General features: G+C 40.1%; 1 protein-coding gene across 2 annotated transcripts in view; it reads left to right on the forward strand.

Moving 5' to 3' along the window:
• The window catches only part of RAB3GAP2 (RAB3 GTPase activating non-catalytic protein subunit 2), a 102,268-nt gene that overhangs the window by 16,406 nt on the left and 66,901 nt on the right, over positions 1-18,961 (forward strand). For both annotated transcript variants that reach the window (XM_058533683.1, XM_058533684.1), the window contains exon 2: positions 2,121-2,185. In XM_058533683.1, the coding sequence (XP_058389666.1) occupies positions 2,121-2,185 (65 nt within the window). The remainder of the gene's footprint in view (positions 1-2,120; positions 2,186-18,961) is intronic.

Here is an 18,961-nt window from a genome sequence, read left to right on the forward strand (position 1 = left end):
TAAATACGTTATTTTTGCAGCAGTTTTAAAATTGAATCGTGAACTTTAGAGTAATAAGCTTGTCTAGGTACTTTGCTTTCTTGTATAAGAGATGGTGCATTTTCTAAAAGTTTAAATGGGATGGCCTAATTGCCATCAGCCCCCAGTAAGGCGGTTGTTTTTGGCGCATTGGAAAAATTAGCAGAAAAAAGAGATTGCCTAACTGAATTAGCTTGCCAAAGAACAAACTGTAATTTTCCAAGTTACAAAACAATCTCCAAATCTCAATATCAAGGGGATGTTTCTATTTTAAAATGATAAGTATTCTCTTTTGGCCTTAACTGTAAGGCCCACTGTTTCCCAATCTTATCCTCCTTCATAATCCTTCGGAGGAGTAAGTACAGCAGAATACTTGGGAGTGTGGGCTTTGGAACTCAGGCCGACCTGAATTCAAACCCCACTCCCCACTTAATCCTTTGACATTGGTCAAGCTATGTAAACTCAGCAGTCTGTTTTTCTTATTGTAAAGGGGGATTATAAAGGGTCCTTGTCACACTTAAGTGAATTCATGTCTGTAAAGCACTTAGGCAGATAGAAATGCCGGATACATGTTAGGTGTTGTTATGTGATAACCCCCATATGTGCATCACATCTTTTTGCCTCTTTGCCTTTGCCCACGTTGACCTTTTTTTCAAGTATATTTGAAGTTCAAGTTGTTGCTACTTTTTAGTTTCAGATGCCTCCTCACTGTATTTTTTCATCTCTCACCGTCTCATCGAGTTTGCACAGTAGGCGATCCCAGCACCCACCCTGTATTATCGTCACATGTCTGTCTGTCTCCTACATGAGATCACAAGCTGTTTAAGGACAGGAGTATGTTTGTGTTTTTCTCCGTTCCTGCTACAGGGTTTGGCACATGGTATTTAACAGGGAGGGCATTTGTTAAATTGCTTAATTGATGTGTATATGGAAATCTTCTCTAAGTTATGCAGTGTTAATCAAATGGTAGTACTAGTTCAGGACTTAATATATACCTAGCAATCTTTTATTTATATTTTGTAGTATTTTAATGGCTAAATCTTGATGACAAGCGTAGAGAACTTACTATGTCAGGCTCCGAGGACTTTGGTATGCTATCTGATTTAAATCCTTGCAGCAACCCTACTAGGTGGAGGTACTATTGTTTTCCATGCTTTTATGATAAGAGAACTAAAGCTTAAAGGTATGGGGTCACTTGTTCTAGATCACAGAGCTGGTAAGTGCTGGATCCAGGATATGAACCTAGGTAATCTGATTCTGGGGCCTAAACTTATAATTATGCAACTTCCTGCTCTGTTCACATTTTATTTGAACTTTATCTGTTTTTTAATTTAATTTGAGGTAATATATATGAAGTATCTAATGTTTATCTCAGAGTAGTTGCTCAAAAAATGATAGTTTTATTCCTTCTCTTCTGATGTGATATCGTAAGAGATAAATTCAAAGATAATTATATAAAAACAAGTAACAGGAGAGGTGTAAGGGATCTTACTCTCCAAACCTATCTGGGAGTTTTAATTCCTTGTTGCAGTGTTTGTTGAATGTCTTATTTTAATCTGAGAGAATGTTCTCCTGTGTAAGAAGTCAGAGTATCAGAAAAGGATGGAGAATAGTAGATCTGTCTTGTTTTAAAATTTAGTTTTCTTTTTCATTGATAACCTTGTTTTATCAGAAAACAATTCACTTTTTAAGGCATCTGTGTGAAATTTTAGGTGCGTTTTTTTGTCACTATGTATATTTGTCTAATGTCTTAAGTAACAAATATTTGTCATTTTAAGATTTTTTTAAAGTCACCTTTGCAGTTTGATTTAAATGTAGATAAACTCAATGTCCAGTATCTTAAGATCCAGGTAATTTGTACAATTTTACTGTTACATAGACTCGGAAATTCAGGTCAGATGTTTCCTGAATATTATTACATATAGCAAAATCCTGATATAGTATAGTGTACCATTGTTTTCTTCCTTAATATCAACATTATATAATATATATTTATATAATACTTATTATATATCAGTGTTCTGATATGTTTAGAGAAAATGTTTTTAAAATATTCTAAGCTCTTTGTTTCATGTAAATGGTTTTCATCTTTTTTAAAATAGGTAAATCAACAAACTGGGAAGATGATGGTTGGGGAGCATGGGAAGAAACGGAACCCCAAGAACCTGTAAGTCTTTCTAAATGTATGCATGCCTTTTGATAGTGGCATTTTCCTTTTGTAATGATGTTGACGTATTTCAACGTTAAAATCTTTGTCAAGAACATTTTTGTGCTTACTTATAGTACTTAAGTAGGTACGTGTTCTTAAAGATTTAGTGGCTTTATAGCTCAGTGGGCTAAATGGAGAATAGTTATTTTAGGATTCTTTTTCCTTCATTAGTTATTCTTTTAGACTTTTTCACTTATTCATTCAACATATATTTCTTTTTTTTTTTTTTTAATTTTATTTATTTATTGTTTTTCCCCCAAAGCCCCAGTAGATAGTTGTATGTCATAGCTGCACATCCTTCCAGTTGCTGTATGTGGGACGCGGCCCCAGCATGGCCGGAGAAGCGGTGCGTCAGTGCGCGCCCGGGATCTGAACCCGGGCAGCCAGCAGCGGAGTGCGTGTGCTTAACCACTAAGCCACAGGGCCGGCCCATCAACATATATTTCTTAAGTGCCCACATATCCTAGGCGTTTTTTCTAGGTGCTGGGAATACAGCAATGAGCAAGAGAGACAAAGTGCCTGTACATGTTAGTGTATTTTCACCTCTGAGTAATAGAAAATCTGACCTAAACTGGCTTAAATAACAAGGACATTCATTAGCTCACAAGAAGGGAGTCAAAGATAGTGTGGACTCCTGGGTTGGTTGATCATGCGATTCAACCGTGTCATCAAGGACTCCATTTCTTTCCTTCTGTTTGCTCTGCATACACGGTGTTGACTTCATCCTAAAGCTGGTTCCTCTGGCAAATGTGGTGTGGCAGCCTTTTTTCTTCATTTCATCACCAGAGGGAGAAAAAGACTGGGGCTTTCCACGACTCTTTTAGGAGTGGGGAACAACTTTCACAGAAGCCTCTAGCAAACCTTGCCTTACATTTTCTCTGCCAGAATTGGGCCAGATACTCATTTCCAAACTAGTCACTGGCAAAGGATATGAGATTTCCCTTGGTCAATTATACCATTCCCTGGAGTTGAAGGATAAAATGGGCAGCTTCTCGTGAGGCCCGTGGCTGCACAGGGGAGGAGTTGATACCTGAACAAAATCAAGATTTTTTGGGGGGATGAGGAAGATCAGCCCTGAGCAAACATCTGTTGCCCATCTTCCTCTTTTTGCTGAGGAAGATTAGCCCTGAGCTAATATCTGTGCCAGTCTTCCTCTCCTTCGTATGTGGGTCGCCACCACAGCATGGCCGACAAGTGGTGTAGGTCCATGCCCAGAATCCGAACCCGAAAACACGGGCTGCCAAAGCGGAGCACGTGAACTTAACCACTATGCCACAGGGACAACCCCCACAATCGAGATTTTTTTATGAAGAAAGAATGAACATATATAGTGGATAGATCTTCACATCCCTGTTCCCAGCAGCTTACACTCTAATGGGGAGAAATAAATTTTTTTAAAATGACGGATGTAAAGTATCAGACGGTGGTAATAGTTAACACGGAGAATTCAAATGGTGATGTGATAGCAAGTGATCAAGTGACTGTTGAAGATTGAGTGGTCTAGGAAGGCTTTTCAGAGGATGTAATATTTAAGCTCAGGTCTGAAAGACAATAGGGAGTCAGCGAGGTGAAGATCTGGCGAAGATCATTGCAAGCCAGGGCGGCAGCTCTTGGAATGGGCTTGGAGTTTGAAGGAACATAAAGAAGGCCAGTATGGCTTGGCAGGACTGGGACAGCTACAAGATGGGTTTAGAGAAGTAAGCAGGCCTGATCTAAGGCTTTGTGAATTTGGAGTTTATTCTAAGTGCAATAGGAAACCACACTTACCTGATTTCTCATTTTTAAAGTCTGTCTTGGCTGCTGTTTGGAATAGGTTGAAGTAAGGAGCAAAAGTAGAAGCAGGGAGACCCATTAGGAGGCTCTTGTAGTAGTTGAGTTGAGAAATGATGGTGGCTTGCATTAAGTTGGAATTAGTGAAAACGAGAAGTTGATGGATTCAAGATAAGTTTAGAGATAATGTTAAAACTTTCCTGTGAGTTAGTTGTGAGGGATGAGGAGAAAAAGAAAAATTCACAAATGATCTGGAGTGTAGTGTGGAATAGATAAAAACATAATTGATAAGATGTTGATATTCCCTAAAGCTGAGTAATAGGTCCCATTCTCTTTATTTTTGTCGGTGTTTTAAAATATCCATAATAAAAAGTTTTTTTTAAAAAACCCTCCCAGCTATTTGGCTTGAGCAAGTGGATGGGTGGTGTGTCATTTACTGAGTTGGGGAAGACTGAAAGAATAGGTCTGGAGGAGAATGAAAGAGCACTGTGTTATAAAAAGCAGAGCATGCTAATATAATAGAGATTTATGGAGAAGCTCCAAGCCGGGATTAAGAACAGGAAACCATTTCAGAAGACCTCAAGGAGAATGGGGGTGTGTTGGCTAGGATGTAATGCAGCTCAAGGAACTTGGTTATCCTGTCACCTCAGCAAACAAATACCCGTCCCTTGCTACTCTGGTGCTGTGTCAACGAGGAGACTCACCTGTACTCTGCCTGTGCTTTTACTAAGACTGACTGGCTTCTGCTTACTCATGATTTAGACTATTTCATGGATTTACTTACATCTTTTGTTTGTGGTTGTCTTTGATTCTTTCACCTCTTTGTCTCACACTCAGAGCTCATACGAGGATTTTACTGAGTCTGTTTATCACCATCCAATATAGGATATTTGTAAGAGGGGACATAGTATTTATACCAGACCACTTCATGGGACATCCGCCAGCCCATTAATGCTGCCCTCTGGTCAGGCGTCCGTCAGCAGTCTAGTTAGCTATGGCAAGAATGAGGAGGGGAGGGAAGGGAGAGGAGGGGTGTGTGTAAAAAAAGGTTGGAGACCCTGCATGACTCTACGTAAGCAAACCTCTTGGGAGGGGATGTGCTTTGAAAATTTCTCAGACGGGGTAGTGTAACTGGCAGCTACCTTGTGTGTGGTGTTGGGTACAGTTACTCTTAGTATTTGTTTTCTAGAATCATATAGCTAAGTAACTATTTTGAGTCAGACAACAAGGTCCCAAGTAAGTTTGAGGTTTTCTGGAATAAACCTCACAGACGTTGCATGTTAAAGGGGACATGTGCATTCATAATCTCAGAGGAGGTTCCTCTAGGGAGGTTCGTCTGGTTCTTCTGGGACCTCCTCTGATAGACAGGTATTATTAAATGTATAAAATAGTGCTGGTGCTGAGTTATGGTATTTATTTACAGACCCAGAAGCCCGCATCTTAGAGAATGCACTGGTACATAGTTGGTTCTTTCTGGAATGGATTTTTACTTGTGAATGATGTAGTTTGGGATCTGTGTGTGAGGCTAGTTTTCCTTACAAATATCTGCTACATCTTTCCTGATAGCATTAAGGGGGTTAATGAGGGTGTGTCGTAGACCTGCTTTTTGGCTCATCTAACAGTGCGCCTTCCTTAAGCGTACACTCCCCTGTGGCGTTATAACCTAACGTGGTAGAAATGACTGCCATGACATGCTGGTGTCTGAGAAGCAAGCAGGCCTGAAGTAAGACTTTGTGAATTTGGAGTCTATTCTACATGTGATCAGAAACCATGCTATATGACTTCTGGTTTTTAAAATTCACTGAGCTGCTCTGTGGAAGAGGTTGTAGTAAGCCCTTTTATTAGCTATGCCTGTCATTCTCATAAAGGTCTTGGGCTGGTTTATTTTAGTTCATTTTGATGTTCCACTGTTCCGGCTGATTCTGAGTGATGTGGACAAAGACAGACTGGTTAGAAAGTGTAAGTGTGTATGGACTTCCTTGAAATCTGACCTGTAAAGTATGTCATCTTCTCTTTATTGGCGAGGATATCCTAAATCTAGGGATGTCTTCTCACTGTTTCAGTTAAAAACTGAAATATAATTCTACTCATTCCAAAAACACATAAAATTACTTGCGTGTAGAACATGTCTTCATCTGGATAAAATTTGAGTATTTACAACTGGCCCTCATGGTGACGGTGTCTTGTTCTCTTTGTCTTGATAGATTTGCTCACACTGTGGACTTGACAAACTTGGCAAGTGAAACAGTATTGTTAGGCCCCACTGACAGCAATTTTGGGTGCACCAGTCATTCCTAACTGCTTTTATTATCCCCCTTTGAACCCTTGTGCCTTGTCGTGGTCTTATGTTCATGGTGAGGAAGAAGATACTTGGATGACAACAGAAGTGGACCAGGACAGTGATGTTCAGGAGTTATCTGGATGTTCAAGTTATCCTGCTATGTTTAAGAGAGCTTCTTTGAATTTGGATCCTGTCCTCAAAACAAGACAACATCTTTGCCAAGGGAGACTGTTGAGTGAGAACAGAAATGGCAATATGGCCAGGGTAAAGGATATGACGTCTGTCTTACACTGCAGCATCATCCAGAACTTTCTATGTATAACATCATTATGAGGTTTTGCTGAGCAAAATGTTTTATGCCAGGACTTTTAGAAATTTTGTTCAGCTACAGTAAGAGACTTCTGTTATTTCTGTTACTGTCTGTGATTCTGAACAACTCCAAAGGCATAGCCAGCTCCAGAGGCATGACAAGAATCAGAGTAAATTTTGGCAGATGTGTGAAATAGTAGTCTATGCTCTAGTAAAGGTAACAGATGTAGCCACCTAGTCAGAATGGAAAGGGAACTTTCTCCTCTCTCTTGTTAGGAACAGATAGCAAACTCAAAACCTACCTTCCCTGAGAGTCTCACTGGCAGGTCTTGCCCACATTCAAGATGAGCCCAGTGTTGGTAGAATGGAACGTCTTGAAGTCAGTTGATGGTTGTGTCAAGGCGCTGTAACTGTAAACAGTGATCGTGCTCTCCACCAATTGCCGTTGAGTTGTGGTTGTTATGACCAGCAGAGGAGAGTGAACTTTTATTCTTTGTTAGCCTAGCATCAGAGAGATGTGTTTTGGTCTCTAGGAGAGCTGCAGTGGTATGTAGGCGAACCACAGACGGGGCAGCTAAGAGTGAAGTGCAGCAGCAGCCACTGCCTCTGAAAGCTGAGCGGAGGCCAGCTGGCTGCCCCTGAGTCCAGCAGGAAACTCTGAAAATTCAAGGTGCTTTTTGTCTCCACAAGTCTCTTAGCTCTTCGAGAGACAGTGTTTTATTTTTATGGCAAAAGAGAGTAAGGGTTTTTTGTAATCAAAGAGATTTCGTTCCAGGGGTCTGGACAGGCTTTCTTAAGAAAGGAGAAAGGCTCTTTAGCTTTCTCTGATTCTGAGGTGTCAGCTACAATAAGGGCTTAGTGAAGAAAGCATATTCTAATTCTGTTGTCAGCGATAGCCAGCCACATGCAAGAAGGGATGTGTCTATGACACCGGTAGCCCTAGGAACTTTAAGGATGGCTTCTGCTATAGAAGAGGACAAACGTCTTTCTCCTATAGATATTTCACGTCTGTATTAGTCTGCTCAGCTGCCATAACAGAAAAGCACAGACTGGGTGGCTTAAACAACAGAAATTTATTTTCTCACAGTTCTGGAAGCTAAAAGTCCAAGATCAAGGTGCTGTCAGGGTTGGTTTCTGGGGAGACCTTTCTTCCTGGCTTGCAGACGGCTGCCTTCCCACTGTGTCCTCACATGGCCTTCCTCTGTGCGCAAAGAGAGAGCAAGTTCTGGTGTCCCTTCCTCTTCTTACAAGGATACCAGTCTATCAATTTAGGGCCCCACACTTATGGCCCCATTTAACCTTAATTACCTCCTTAAAGTTCCCATCTCCAGATACACTGAAATTGGAGCTTAGGGCTTCAATATGTGAATTTTAGGGGCACGTAATTCAGTCCATAACAGTGCCTAAAATAATGGATCATGTCAGGCATAGTTCTTATGTGTACAAGAGCAAAGAAGAAAGTTAAGGAATTCCTACTTGCCCAAAAGTAAATACACTAAAGGATTGGAAAGGCAAACAGAAGAGGCTTTCAAGATGGAAGAAAAGGCAAAACAAAGATCTTCCTCTGTACAAACTTAATTTTAAGGGGACATCATGAGAGATAGCGTCTAGCTTGGAGAAATGGGAAAAGAAGATAGTTGTACTACAACATCTACCGATTAATGATCCTGTAACAAATAGTAAATAGCTTTGCTGTATTTATTCAGTGTTACAAGGGCTTTTAGTTGGGATTATAATTTTTTTGCTTTGGGAAAGAAGTGATTAGAGGGGATGTTTTGCTCTGCCTCATGCTATAATGGGAATCAAGGCAGTTTGAGAAGAAGCTTGACAAGGTTTAATTTAATTTTAACTGGAAAGGCAGCTTTAATGAGCTTTCCTTCTTTGGTATATTAAGACCAAAGGTAGGAAGTATAGAATCAGGGATTTGCTTGGCAGTGGTTTCTGCAACAGAAAGCACAGAAGGTTCTGGGTTGAAGTCCTCAGTTAAGGTAGACAGCATGGAAAATTTCCATTCAAAAGACACTTTGGAATATTCTCCATCTGTTTTACAGAAATTGGTCTAAACAGTTTACAGAGGCAATTACAGTTTAGCAGATTAACAGGAACTGAAAGCGTGCTGGTCAGATAGAGGCCCCAGAGAAATGTTTGTTTACAGGCTGAGAAATAGGATGTAGCATGACCTGATTAGAGATTCTTAGAGTGTGGATAATCTGGGATAATTCTGGAAAATACTTTGCCTTATGTTAGTGTCATTAGACTGGTGTCATCTACCACACAAGGGACATACGCACCAGATTGGCCAGAGGCAGAAGGAGAGCACTGAAGTTATGCTAAGGAGATGCCCTAGGTTCTCCTCGGGTGAGGGAGTAGTGGCTGCAGAGGTCCTCCTTCCTAAGGTGGGCTCTCACTGGGACTTCCGACCTGTGACTGTTAGAAACACTCATTTTGCCCATGCCTTCCTCTCAGCATTAATACAAGCAGGGTCTAGTCTAGTGATTCTCCACCAGGAGCAATTCTGTCCCCTCAGGGGACATTTGGCAATGTCTGGAGACATTTTTGGTTGTCACAACTTGAAGGAAGAGGCTAGGGATGCTGCTAAGCATCTTACAATGCACGGAACAGCCCTCCAAAACAAACAGTTATCCAGCCCAAATATTGATTGTGCTGAAGTTCAGAAAGCTCATTGTAACTCCCCCAGTCTTTCTGCCCTTCCCTCTTTTTGTTCTCTAACACTTCTTAGTCTGTTTTGGGGGCTTCAAAACTTTTGATCTTTATGGTCTTTAACTTGGTTTTAGTAAATTCTGGTGAAGTAGATTCCTGGGTTGTTGGCCACTGACTGACAAGTTGTCCAGGCTCAGTCTTGGTGGCATTATTTATGCCTAAATGTTTAGGAGAGACCTATTTTTAGTCTCTCAATGTAGTCAGCCACCACTTTTCCTTGCTCTTGTTTATAGTTGTTAATTTTAGTTCAGATCTGTACTCCTCCGGCATTCCTGCAGGGTGGCATAGCTTCTGTTAGTTAGTTTTGACTTGGTGATGGGCCTCTGGTCTTCTGCCCGGGAGGGAGGGACCGTGATCTGACAGGGTGGAGTGGGGGATGGACTCTGGAGACCTGGCCGCTGCTTTTAGAGACACTTTCAAACAAGTTTCCTGGTTTCAGCCACATCTTTGCCCTCCCTTCCAGAGGGACCTGCACCAATTCCTAAGCCTGTTGGCAGTGTTGCAGTGCAGCTGGGGTTGCCTCTCAGCCTTCCTCTCCGTCAGTTTAGGAGTTAGTTTTCTAGGACTGTAAAATCAGTTACCACCTGTCCATCTGCTTTCCAGCTCTCAAAATTCTGTGCTTTTTCTCTTCTTGTTCTTTTTGCCCGTACTGGTTTTTGCCTTTAAACAAATTCTTTTACTGCTGTTTTTAGTGGGATTGAGAGTGCTGGGGAGAGTGAGAGTCAAGTTCATGTGTTTAATTTCTCTCTTTATCTGAAAATCCATTTAGACTTCATTTTTACCTACTGTTCTACCTCTTGCTTTTTCCATTTAATGTAATTTGGAGGTTTTTCCATATCTGCATATACATATAAATCATCTAGTTCTTTTAAGGAATACTAAATATATCATTGTATAGATATACTGTGATTTATTTAACCACCCCCTGTTGAGGGATATTCAGTTTTTGTTTGTTCTTTTTCCTTTTTTTTTTTTTTCTATCACAAGCAGTGCTATAATCATCTTTGCATCTACGATGCATCTTTGGTTACTCATGAGCATGTGGTGTCATGATTGAGAGTCAGACTGCCTGAATTTCTTTCCCGGCTCTGCCACTTAGTGACTAGGAAGCTGTGGGCAAGCTACTTAACTTCTCTGAGTTCAGTTACCTCACTCCTAAAGTGGGGCTAATAACATCAAACTCAGTGGCTCGTCAAGAGGATTAAGTGAGATGTGCTTAGAATAGTACCTGCAGTATAATGAGGGCTCAATAAATGGTAGCCGTTCTTATATTTCCTTTAGAGTAAATTCCTAAAAGTGGAATTGCTAAGAAGAGAGGGTATACATATTTTAAATTTCAATAGAAATTGCTGAATGGTACTTCCAGAGGGCTGGCCCAGTTTGTAGTCCAAACAACAGTATATGGGCCGGCCCGGTGGCGCAAGCGGTTAAGTGCACACGCTCCACTGCGGTGGCCCAGGGTTCGCAGGTTCGGATCCCGGGCGCGCACCGACGCACCGCTTGTCAAGCCGTGCTGTGGCGGCGTCCCATGTAAAATGGAGGAAGATGGACGCGGATGTCAGCCAGGGCCAGTCTTCCCCACACACACACAAAAAAAGTTGTGACCAAACAGCAGTATATGAGAGTGCCTTTCTCTACTCTGTGACAGAAATAAAACCAGCTCTGGCCCAAGTGCTTTGTATCATTGACTGTGTGCGATTGTTTACTTTGTAGAAATGAAATATTTCTCTGTACCCATATTTTTACCCATATTGGGAAACAAAAGACTATGAAAGATGAGTGTGTGTTTTTACAGAGACCTGCTTTTCTCAGGTATTTTTTTAAATTGTTGCCCCCTAATATGTTATTACACTTTAATCAGATCTGTTAAATCAGATCAGTGTGACATGCCTTTTCAGTCTTTTAATTTGTATTTTTAAATTTATGAATGAGGTTGATCATCTTTTCATGTTTTTCCCTTATAAATCTATTTTGGAAAATGTTTACTATTATTTATTTTTTTATAAACACTAATAGCAATTTAAGGTCCATAGCATTTAGTTTAACTATTAGATCTATTCTGATTTATCGTAAGTGCTAATTATTTCTTATTTATTAGCCTTGTTTGTCCAACTAGATAATAAAGTTTTGAGCAGGAAATCTTTGGTACTTTCTTATATCCCATGGCACCTAGGAGAGCACATAGATTTAGTATTTAGTATTAATTTTTCAGAAAATAGAGAAGTATGCTTTTTAGGTTTGGAGTTTCATTGCAATTATTTGTGAAATGAATTTTTTACGAGTAATGATGAATTTGTTTTGTAAAACTGACATGTTTATTACAGAAAATTCAGGTATTATAGAAAAATACATAGTAAAATAATCAACTTCCTAACATCTAAGAATAATCATCATTATTAACTTGAAAGGATTGTAAATGTAGGCATTTTGCTATGGCTATATACAATTGAGTGGTTGGGTGAATGGGCTCTCAGAAAATTCTATAAAAATGGGATATTATATTTACAATTTAAAAATAATAACAGAATTACTCATGCTTGAATTGATAGTTCAAGTAAAACTGTAAGAGTTACTGAATTATAATTAACTTCCTAAGGTTAAGAAGAAAAATAATTTTAAAAATTGAGATTGAAGTTGTAGAGGTTTTTGTTTGTTTTTTGGTGAGGAACATTGGCCCTGAGCTAACATCTGTGCCCATTCTCCTCTGTTTTTGTATGTGGGACGTCACTACAGCATGGCTTGATAAGCGGTGTATAGGTCTGCACCTGGGATCCAAACGCGCGAATCCTGGGCCGCTGAAGTGGAGCTCACAAACTTAACCACTTTGCCACCAGGCCAGCTCCTGAAGTTGTAGGTTTTTGTCACTGACAAGTTGTATTTGTAAATTTTTTTTCTTTGGGTTATCTGTAATCAAATTTAGAAAGAGTTCTTGCCTTGCCTCATTTTAATTTTAAAAAGACCTTAAGATCTTTCATTTGAGAATGTTAATGTCTGATCTGGAAAATGGCCTAGACCAATACTTTTCATGCTGTGTGAGATAGAGCTCCAGGGCTCTGCAGAGGTGCTATGTAGCTCCTCGTCTCTGCTTTTACCTATTTCATATATTGAAGTTTTGTGTCAAATTTTGTTTGGGAATAAGAAGTCCTGCTATCTAGAAAAAAATGTTTGAGAAACATTGGGCATTACGTAGGTTAATAGCAGACTAGAAAAACCTATTTATATAGAATTGTTTTTGTTTCAAAATTGCTGAAGCACTTAGGTCTCTTGGTTTAAAAAGTGTAGATGACTATTTTATTTCTATGATTTAGGTGGAAAACTACTGAGAATTACAGTGAATGTGCCGACAGCCCCTTAATTATACTGGATTTTACTAGCACCACTATAATGTGTAAATGTCTATGAAAGTTAGCACAATGATACTGACAATATAAATTGCAAATGATAGACTTATTATACTAAAGTTGAAAGCTTTGAAAAACTGTTCTTGCTACTTCAATGGCTATTTAGTAACCACAGTAGCTGATACACCAAAAAGAATTTGCCACTATGTTTGCAGAGTGGTAATTTACCAGCCTCTATAGTGGCCAGCTATAATTGAAAGGCTGGTTAAATTACTGCAATTTTACCATCTGCTACGTTGTGAGAGAATAATCACTTAACAAATTTGTGGGCTTAAAATCAAAATAAAGAAAATTTTTAAAAATATATGTTATAACCCTAGTTGTTTAGAAAGAATTCCTTCTTATAATCCACATTGGTGGCTTCCATATTTATGTGGATTAAGAAAAATTTTTACTGGTCTCAATTCAAAGAAAAATCCTTGAAGTTTAGGCCACACTAAAATAAAATTATACATTTTCTCCCTCCCCGCTCCCCCAAACAGAGGTTATGTGTTATGGCTAATGGATGCATTTAATGTTAACTTCAGTAATGAGGTAGGTGCTGGTTTTTGGGGAAAGTCAAGGTGGTCCCTGGTGGTGCTGTTTTTGCTTTTTTTGAATTTTATCCCTCGCTTGGGAAATTAACTACCTTGTCAAATGATGGTGTTATTTTAGGATCAGTAGCTTCAAGGGAGCAGTATTAGTGATTGTGGGCCCCATTATTGTAAGAGAGGTTTCAGAAAACCTAATTGGTAGACAAATGCCCTTATGGTCCCAAACAAAATGACCTTGCATCTTGTCAGCCACCAAATATGTGCTGATACTCTGTTTGACTTCGTTGGGCGTTTTTATTAGGCTCTCTTTCCTGGCTGAGTTTTCTTGATGGGAATTGGAAATCAAGCTTTGTTGTAAAACTTGATACTAGTTCATTGTGATCCAGCCTGGAGAGGGAATTTCCTTGTCTCTGCTATACCAACACTTTCATCCAGTTACTTGTGCTTGGATTTAAGGCTCGCCTGAAAAATCTGACACAGGAACCCACACTCCTTATTCTTGGTTTGTGTTACTACTGTGTGTCCTCCCCTGCTCCCTACCCTCGTGTGTTGAGCTGAACCCTGACCCCAGTCTAAGAGCAGTGGTTCTCAGCCTGGGTCAGTTTGGCCCCCAGGGGATGTTTGGCAAAGTCTGGAGACCGTTTTGGTTGTCACACCTGGGGTACTACTGGCATCTAATGGGTAGAGGCCAGGGAAGCTGTTAAACATCCTGCAGTGCACAGGACAGCCCCCTACAGTGAAGAATTACCTAGCCCAAAATGTCACAAGTGTTGAGGTTGAGAAACCTCAGCTTAGGGCAGTGTATTTCAAACTGCGTGTCGTGACTTGTGGTGAAATCACTTTACTGCATCTTGATCAGCACTTTTAAAATAATTTTAAAAATTTAAAATAATGAAATAGAATTAAAAAAATTTGGAGTCATCCCAGTTTGTAAAGGGTAGGTATTATTTCGGGCAACTTTTGCCTCTGTTTTGTGGAGGGCGGGGGTGGTGGTTAGGACAGGGAGGGAGGGAGGAAGTTACTGAAATCTGTTGGGATGTAAAATCATTTTTATTGCTACTTGAAGTTTTTTAAAAAATTTAGAAATGTGGACACTTGAGAGAGAGCAGATCTGACCAGGTAGCTTCACTGCTCAAGAAAATCCTTCGGTGACTCCCAGATCCTTCGAGATGGAGTGTAAGCTCCTCAGCACAGTCTGTTCAAGTTCTTTGTCACCTGCCTGCCCTGCAGGGTTGTCTTTTTCCTTTCCGCTGTTGGACATCACTTTGACAGCAGCTCCTCGCTTGGACTCTCTTGCCTCTCGGCCTTCGAATATGTTGAATTAAAGGTTTCCTAGAGAAATAGGACACAGGGGACTGGTCTGGGAGTATTTCCTCTGCTGAGAATGTCCACCTCCTCTTCCTCTCTCCTGCGGCCCCCTACCCCTTTTCTTGCTGGCTACTTTTGACTCTACCTGTAGGACTTAGCTTTGAAGGAAGATTTTTTTCTGACATCCCGTCTCCCAAGCCCAGTGTGGTCTGGTGACCCTCCCATGTGCTGCCATGACTGACTACTGTGTATTTATCCATTTGTCTTCCCCGGAGGATGGAAGAGCCTGCAGCAAAGGGACTCTTTTATTCTCCTGTCTTTCTCTCCTAACACAGTGCTGGCACACAGAAGTGTGCAGCCCTTCTGGAGCATTTCCGAGGCAGTGTTGCGCAGCGTAGACTAAGGCAGGGAGAGAGAAAGATGGGAGCCCATCGAGGATCCAGTCCTCCTCAGGGATTCTGACCCACAGGCCATTTCCTGATTCTTCCTCTTATTTGTATTATTGGGCCAGTCCTCTGATTTTAGAGGTGAGGAGCCAGAGTTGCTAAGGAAAGTGTCCAATATGAGTGTATATTACTTTAAGTATGAGTGTATATTTAAATTTATTACCTATGGCTTTCGTGTGATTAGTGACAATCCACTTATTCTTTCTCAGGCTTTGGTTTCCTTTTCTGGACGGTGAAGAGTTTGAATCAAATGATCTCCGTGGCTCCTTCCATTTCTCTATAAGATTATATAATCTGTCAGCTGGCTGAGAGAGATGATGACATATGTGTGATGGGGAGACTAACAGTTCTAGGGTCTTTGATCATGCTGTCTTCTGTCTACTGCTACAGTTTCTTAATGAGTTAATTTGTTGATTTAAAAAACATTTTACAATATGTTTCTTATTTAGCTAAATCAGTGGTTCTCAACTGGGGCATTTTGTTGTACAGGGGACATTTGGCAATATCTAGAGACATTTGTGGTTGTCACAACTGGGAGAGTGCGGTGGGTAGAGGCCAGGGATGCTGGTGAGCATCCTACAATGTACAGAACAGCCCCCACGATAATCTCTTAGCCCAAAATGTCAGTAGCATTGAGGCTGAGAAACCCCGAGCTAAACCATCAAACCACCCAGTAAGGCTTTAGTACTTTCAAGACAGAGCTTGCTCTTATGTTTCTTAGCATTCTTTATACTATTCATGACCTCTTTAATTTGATAAATACTCTGTGTATGTCTATCAGTTATTCAGTGCTTGTGCTTAAAGGGAGGGGTCTATTTCATGGCTCTCTTTAAAAAGAGACTAGTTAAACAATAATGTTAAATACATAATCACCCTTTGCAAACAAGGTTACTTCCGTCAGCCATGTGGCTGAATTGGACTAGGTTAGACCTCCCTCGCTCCATGTCACTTCTTCTTTATTTTTTTTAATCAATGAGGGGCACTAATCTTTTAACCTAGAAGTAGAGTAGAGCTTCTTGCCACCCCCTTAATTCTGGATCCACAGCACCAGGCACAATACCTGGTCACTTGAAGTCACACAGCAGGGAGAGTAGCAGAGCAGATAAGATTTAAAGGTGCTGGGGCCGATTTGCTTATAGGGGCCAGCTCCTATGCAGCATGTTGTGGGAAGCAGCACAGAGGGTTGGTGGTACAGTTGAACTCCAGTACATGAGTTCAGATCTCTGCTCCATCTGTGTTAGCTGGAGGCGTTATCTTGATAAGTTCTGTTGCTCCATCTCCAAATGGGGGTGGTAACAGAGCTTTCTTTATAGAGTCGCTGTGAGAATTAAGTCAGATTTATGTGTAAAGCACTTAACAGAGTGTCTGGCCCACATTAAGTGTCGGGCAGATGTTGCTGTGACATCATCTGAATCACCAGTGTCATCCCTTCTTCGTTCCTCTTAAGCCAGATGACCAAACCCAAACACTCTGAGTCAGACATTTGTTGATAGGCCCGCTGTCCTCTGCTTAGGATGGTGCCAGAGGATTTCTTTATCATGAGGAGAGATTTCGAGTTACTGTGGCCCCATTTCTACACATCAGATTGCTTGGGTACAAACAAGCAGACGTCATAGAGCAATCCAGGGCAGGTACCCTTCCATCCTTTTGTTCTTTGTTTGCCTTTGTATATAGTATGTTCATAGTTGATGCACCATCCTGATGTACCGAGGGATTTTAGTTAGGTCTTATGGGGCAAAATTCATGTTTGCTTCTCTCATTGCTTGTAGTCCATTTGGTGGCAGACAGAGCTTGATCATAATTTACCCTGAGTTCTAGACCTAACCAAGAGGGTAGTGTCCTGTCTCTTCTTAGATCTCTCTAACTTGTACCTACTATGGATAAGTCAGCCAGAATCTTGAATTGTTAAATCTTAATACTACTTAAGGGAAAACACTACTAAGGATACTGTTACTTAAGGATAGTAGCTTTGATTCAGTTGTTCATTTTCATACAGTTCCATTTGCAAGAATAAATAATAGGTTATTCAAGTATCTTGTGAATACAAGTAAGGAGAAATGGGAATGCTGTTTTTCACTCATATGTGCTGTTAGCGGGCTGTGCTGCATGTGGAGTTGAGGAGAATATAAAGCATAGGCTTTGCCAGTTAGAAGGCTTCCAGTCTAAGGTGGGAGGAATGTAGTCACAGAATAAATAGGTAACAGAATAGTAAGACTTTTATTTGCAGTGAGTTTGATAGAAGGTAAAAGTCAGGGTGGGATGGAGCTGCCATAGGAACTGGAACTTAAGATGGAAAGACAGATAAGCAGAGGAAAAGTATTGCTACAAGAGTGCTTAAAGAAATGCCTCAAGAGTTGGCTCACATGTTTAGGTCATTTCTTACAGCTCTAAACCAGTTTAAAGAACTACAGAAAGATTAGCCTGGTATAAAGTGATATGTAATAAGGTAGTTCTTTTTGAGAAAAGCCCTTTCATTGACTATGAGACTAGAGTCAAATCCCAAGTGAAGGCAGGCTTCTCCAAGAGCTATTCCAGCTACCTGCCGAGACGAGCAGGGGGATAGAATGGAAAGATCCCCTGAATTAAAAGTCAGGAGGCCTAGGTTCTAGTTTGGTCTCTCACACTGATTCTGTGGAGGGAGGAGCATGTCCCTTAACCTTCTTGAGACTCTGTTTTCTTTATTATAAAGTGAAGTTTTGGACCAGTTGGTCTTTAAATGCCTTCCATCTTTGAATTTCTTTCACTCTTTATCTTTTCAGCAAACATAAACGCACAGATCTAATCCTTGTTAGTGGCATTATTTTGAAAACATAGGACAGAAACCTAGAAGTAATGTTCTTTATTGAAAAGTTACTTTTAGAACATTTTTAGGATTTACTGTTTGAACATAATTTTGGCAATGTGATAAAAGGAAGAAACTCATTTGTATTGATATTTAATTATTTTTTTAAGTTATTTATTTTTTAGAACTTGACAAAATTAGGGCTGTATTCCCTTTTGTGGAGCATTGTTTTGATTCTTTTTTATTGCAACGAGATGGAAATCTTAGGGTAAGAGTCAGAGACCAGTCAAAGAGTTTTAGACACCCCTAATTTCTTATCAAACACAATACCTGAATAATATCCCCATATAACTTACCCTGCTTCTGCCTCCTACCTGAAGTAGGAGGACTAATCACTTGACAAGTCCCCAGCCTCAGAGTTGGTGTAATTGGGGTCTCAGTTACTGGAGAGGGAATCGTGGGGTGGTGTTGCCTCAGCTGATGGCCCAACCACTATGAGAAGTCTTGAGTGAGAGCTGGCTAAACAGAGACTGTTCTATGGCAGAAATTGTGAGTTCAGGGAGAAATTAATTCCAACTAACTTTTATCTTATAACTTTTACCTTTAGGGGATAATTTTCTCCCTAATTTATCTGTAAAAAAATACCCAATTAAAAACAGCAAGATAGATAGAAAAACTCCTTAAAAATGGAGCTTTAATAAAACAAGAGATTTTTTCAATATTTCTCTTCTCCCTATCTTTCAGGAGAGGGTACAGCCTCCTTAGCTTACCTTGTATGAAAAGCGTTCCAAATCTATTTGGATTCCTTCTAATGTTCCATTGAGAAGGAAAAATAATTGCATGACTGTCCCAGAGGTTCCGGGCCTACTTAGGGATTTTCCTAAAGATGTCCTGTAACCCTGTATTTTATTCGTTTTAAACATTTCTTTGATGGTATCCCAGGGAGAAATAATTTATCTTCCCTAGAAATGCGACCATAATATTTCTGAGTAGGATGATTTTCTGTTTTTAAAATCTTTTAAATTTTATTATGGTACTAATGCATGCTTATTGAAAGTTTTAAAAAAAGTATAAATGTGTAAATTTTTTAAAAAAATGAAAACAGCCTGCATCTCTTTCCCCTCTCTACCCCTCTCCTCTTGATTAATTCAGTCTAAAAGCCACCAGGTAGGGTTGAGTAAGG

This window comes from Diceros bicornis, chromosome 38, assembly GCF_020826845.1.
Source record: "Diceros bicornis minor isolate mBicDic1 chromosome 38, mDicBic1.mat.cur, whole genome shotgun sequence".
NCBI lineage: Eukaryota > Metazoa > Chordata > Mammalia > Perissodactyla > Rhinocerotidae > Diceros > Diceros bicornis.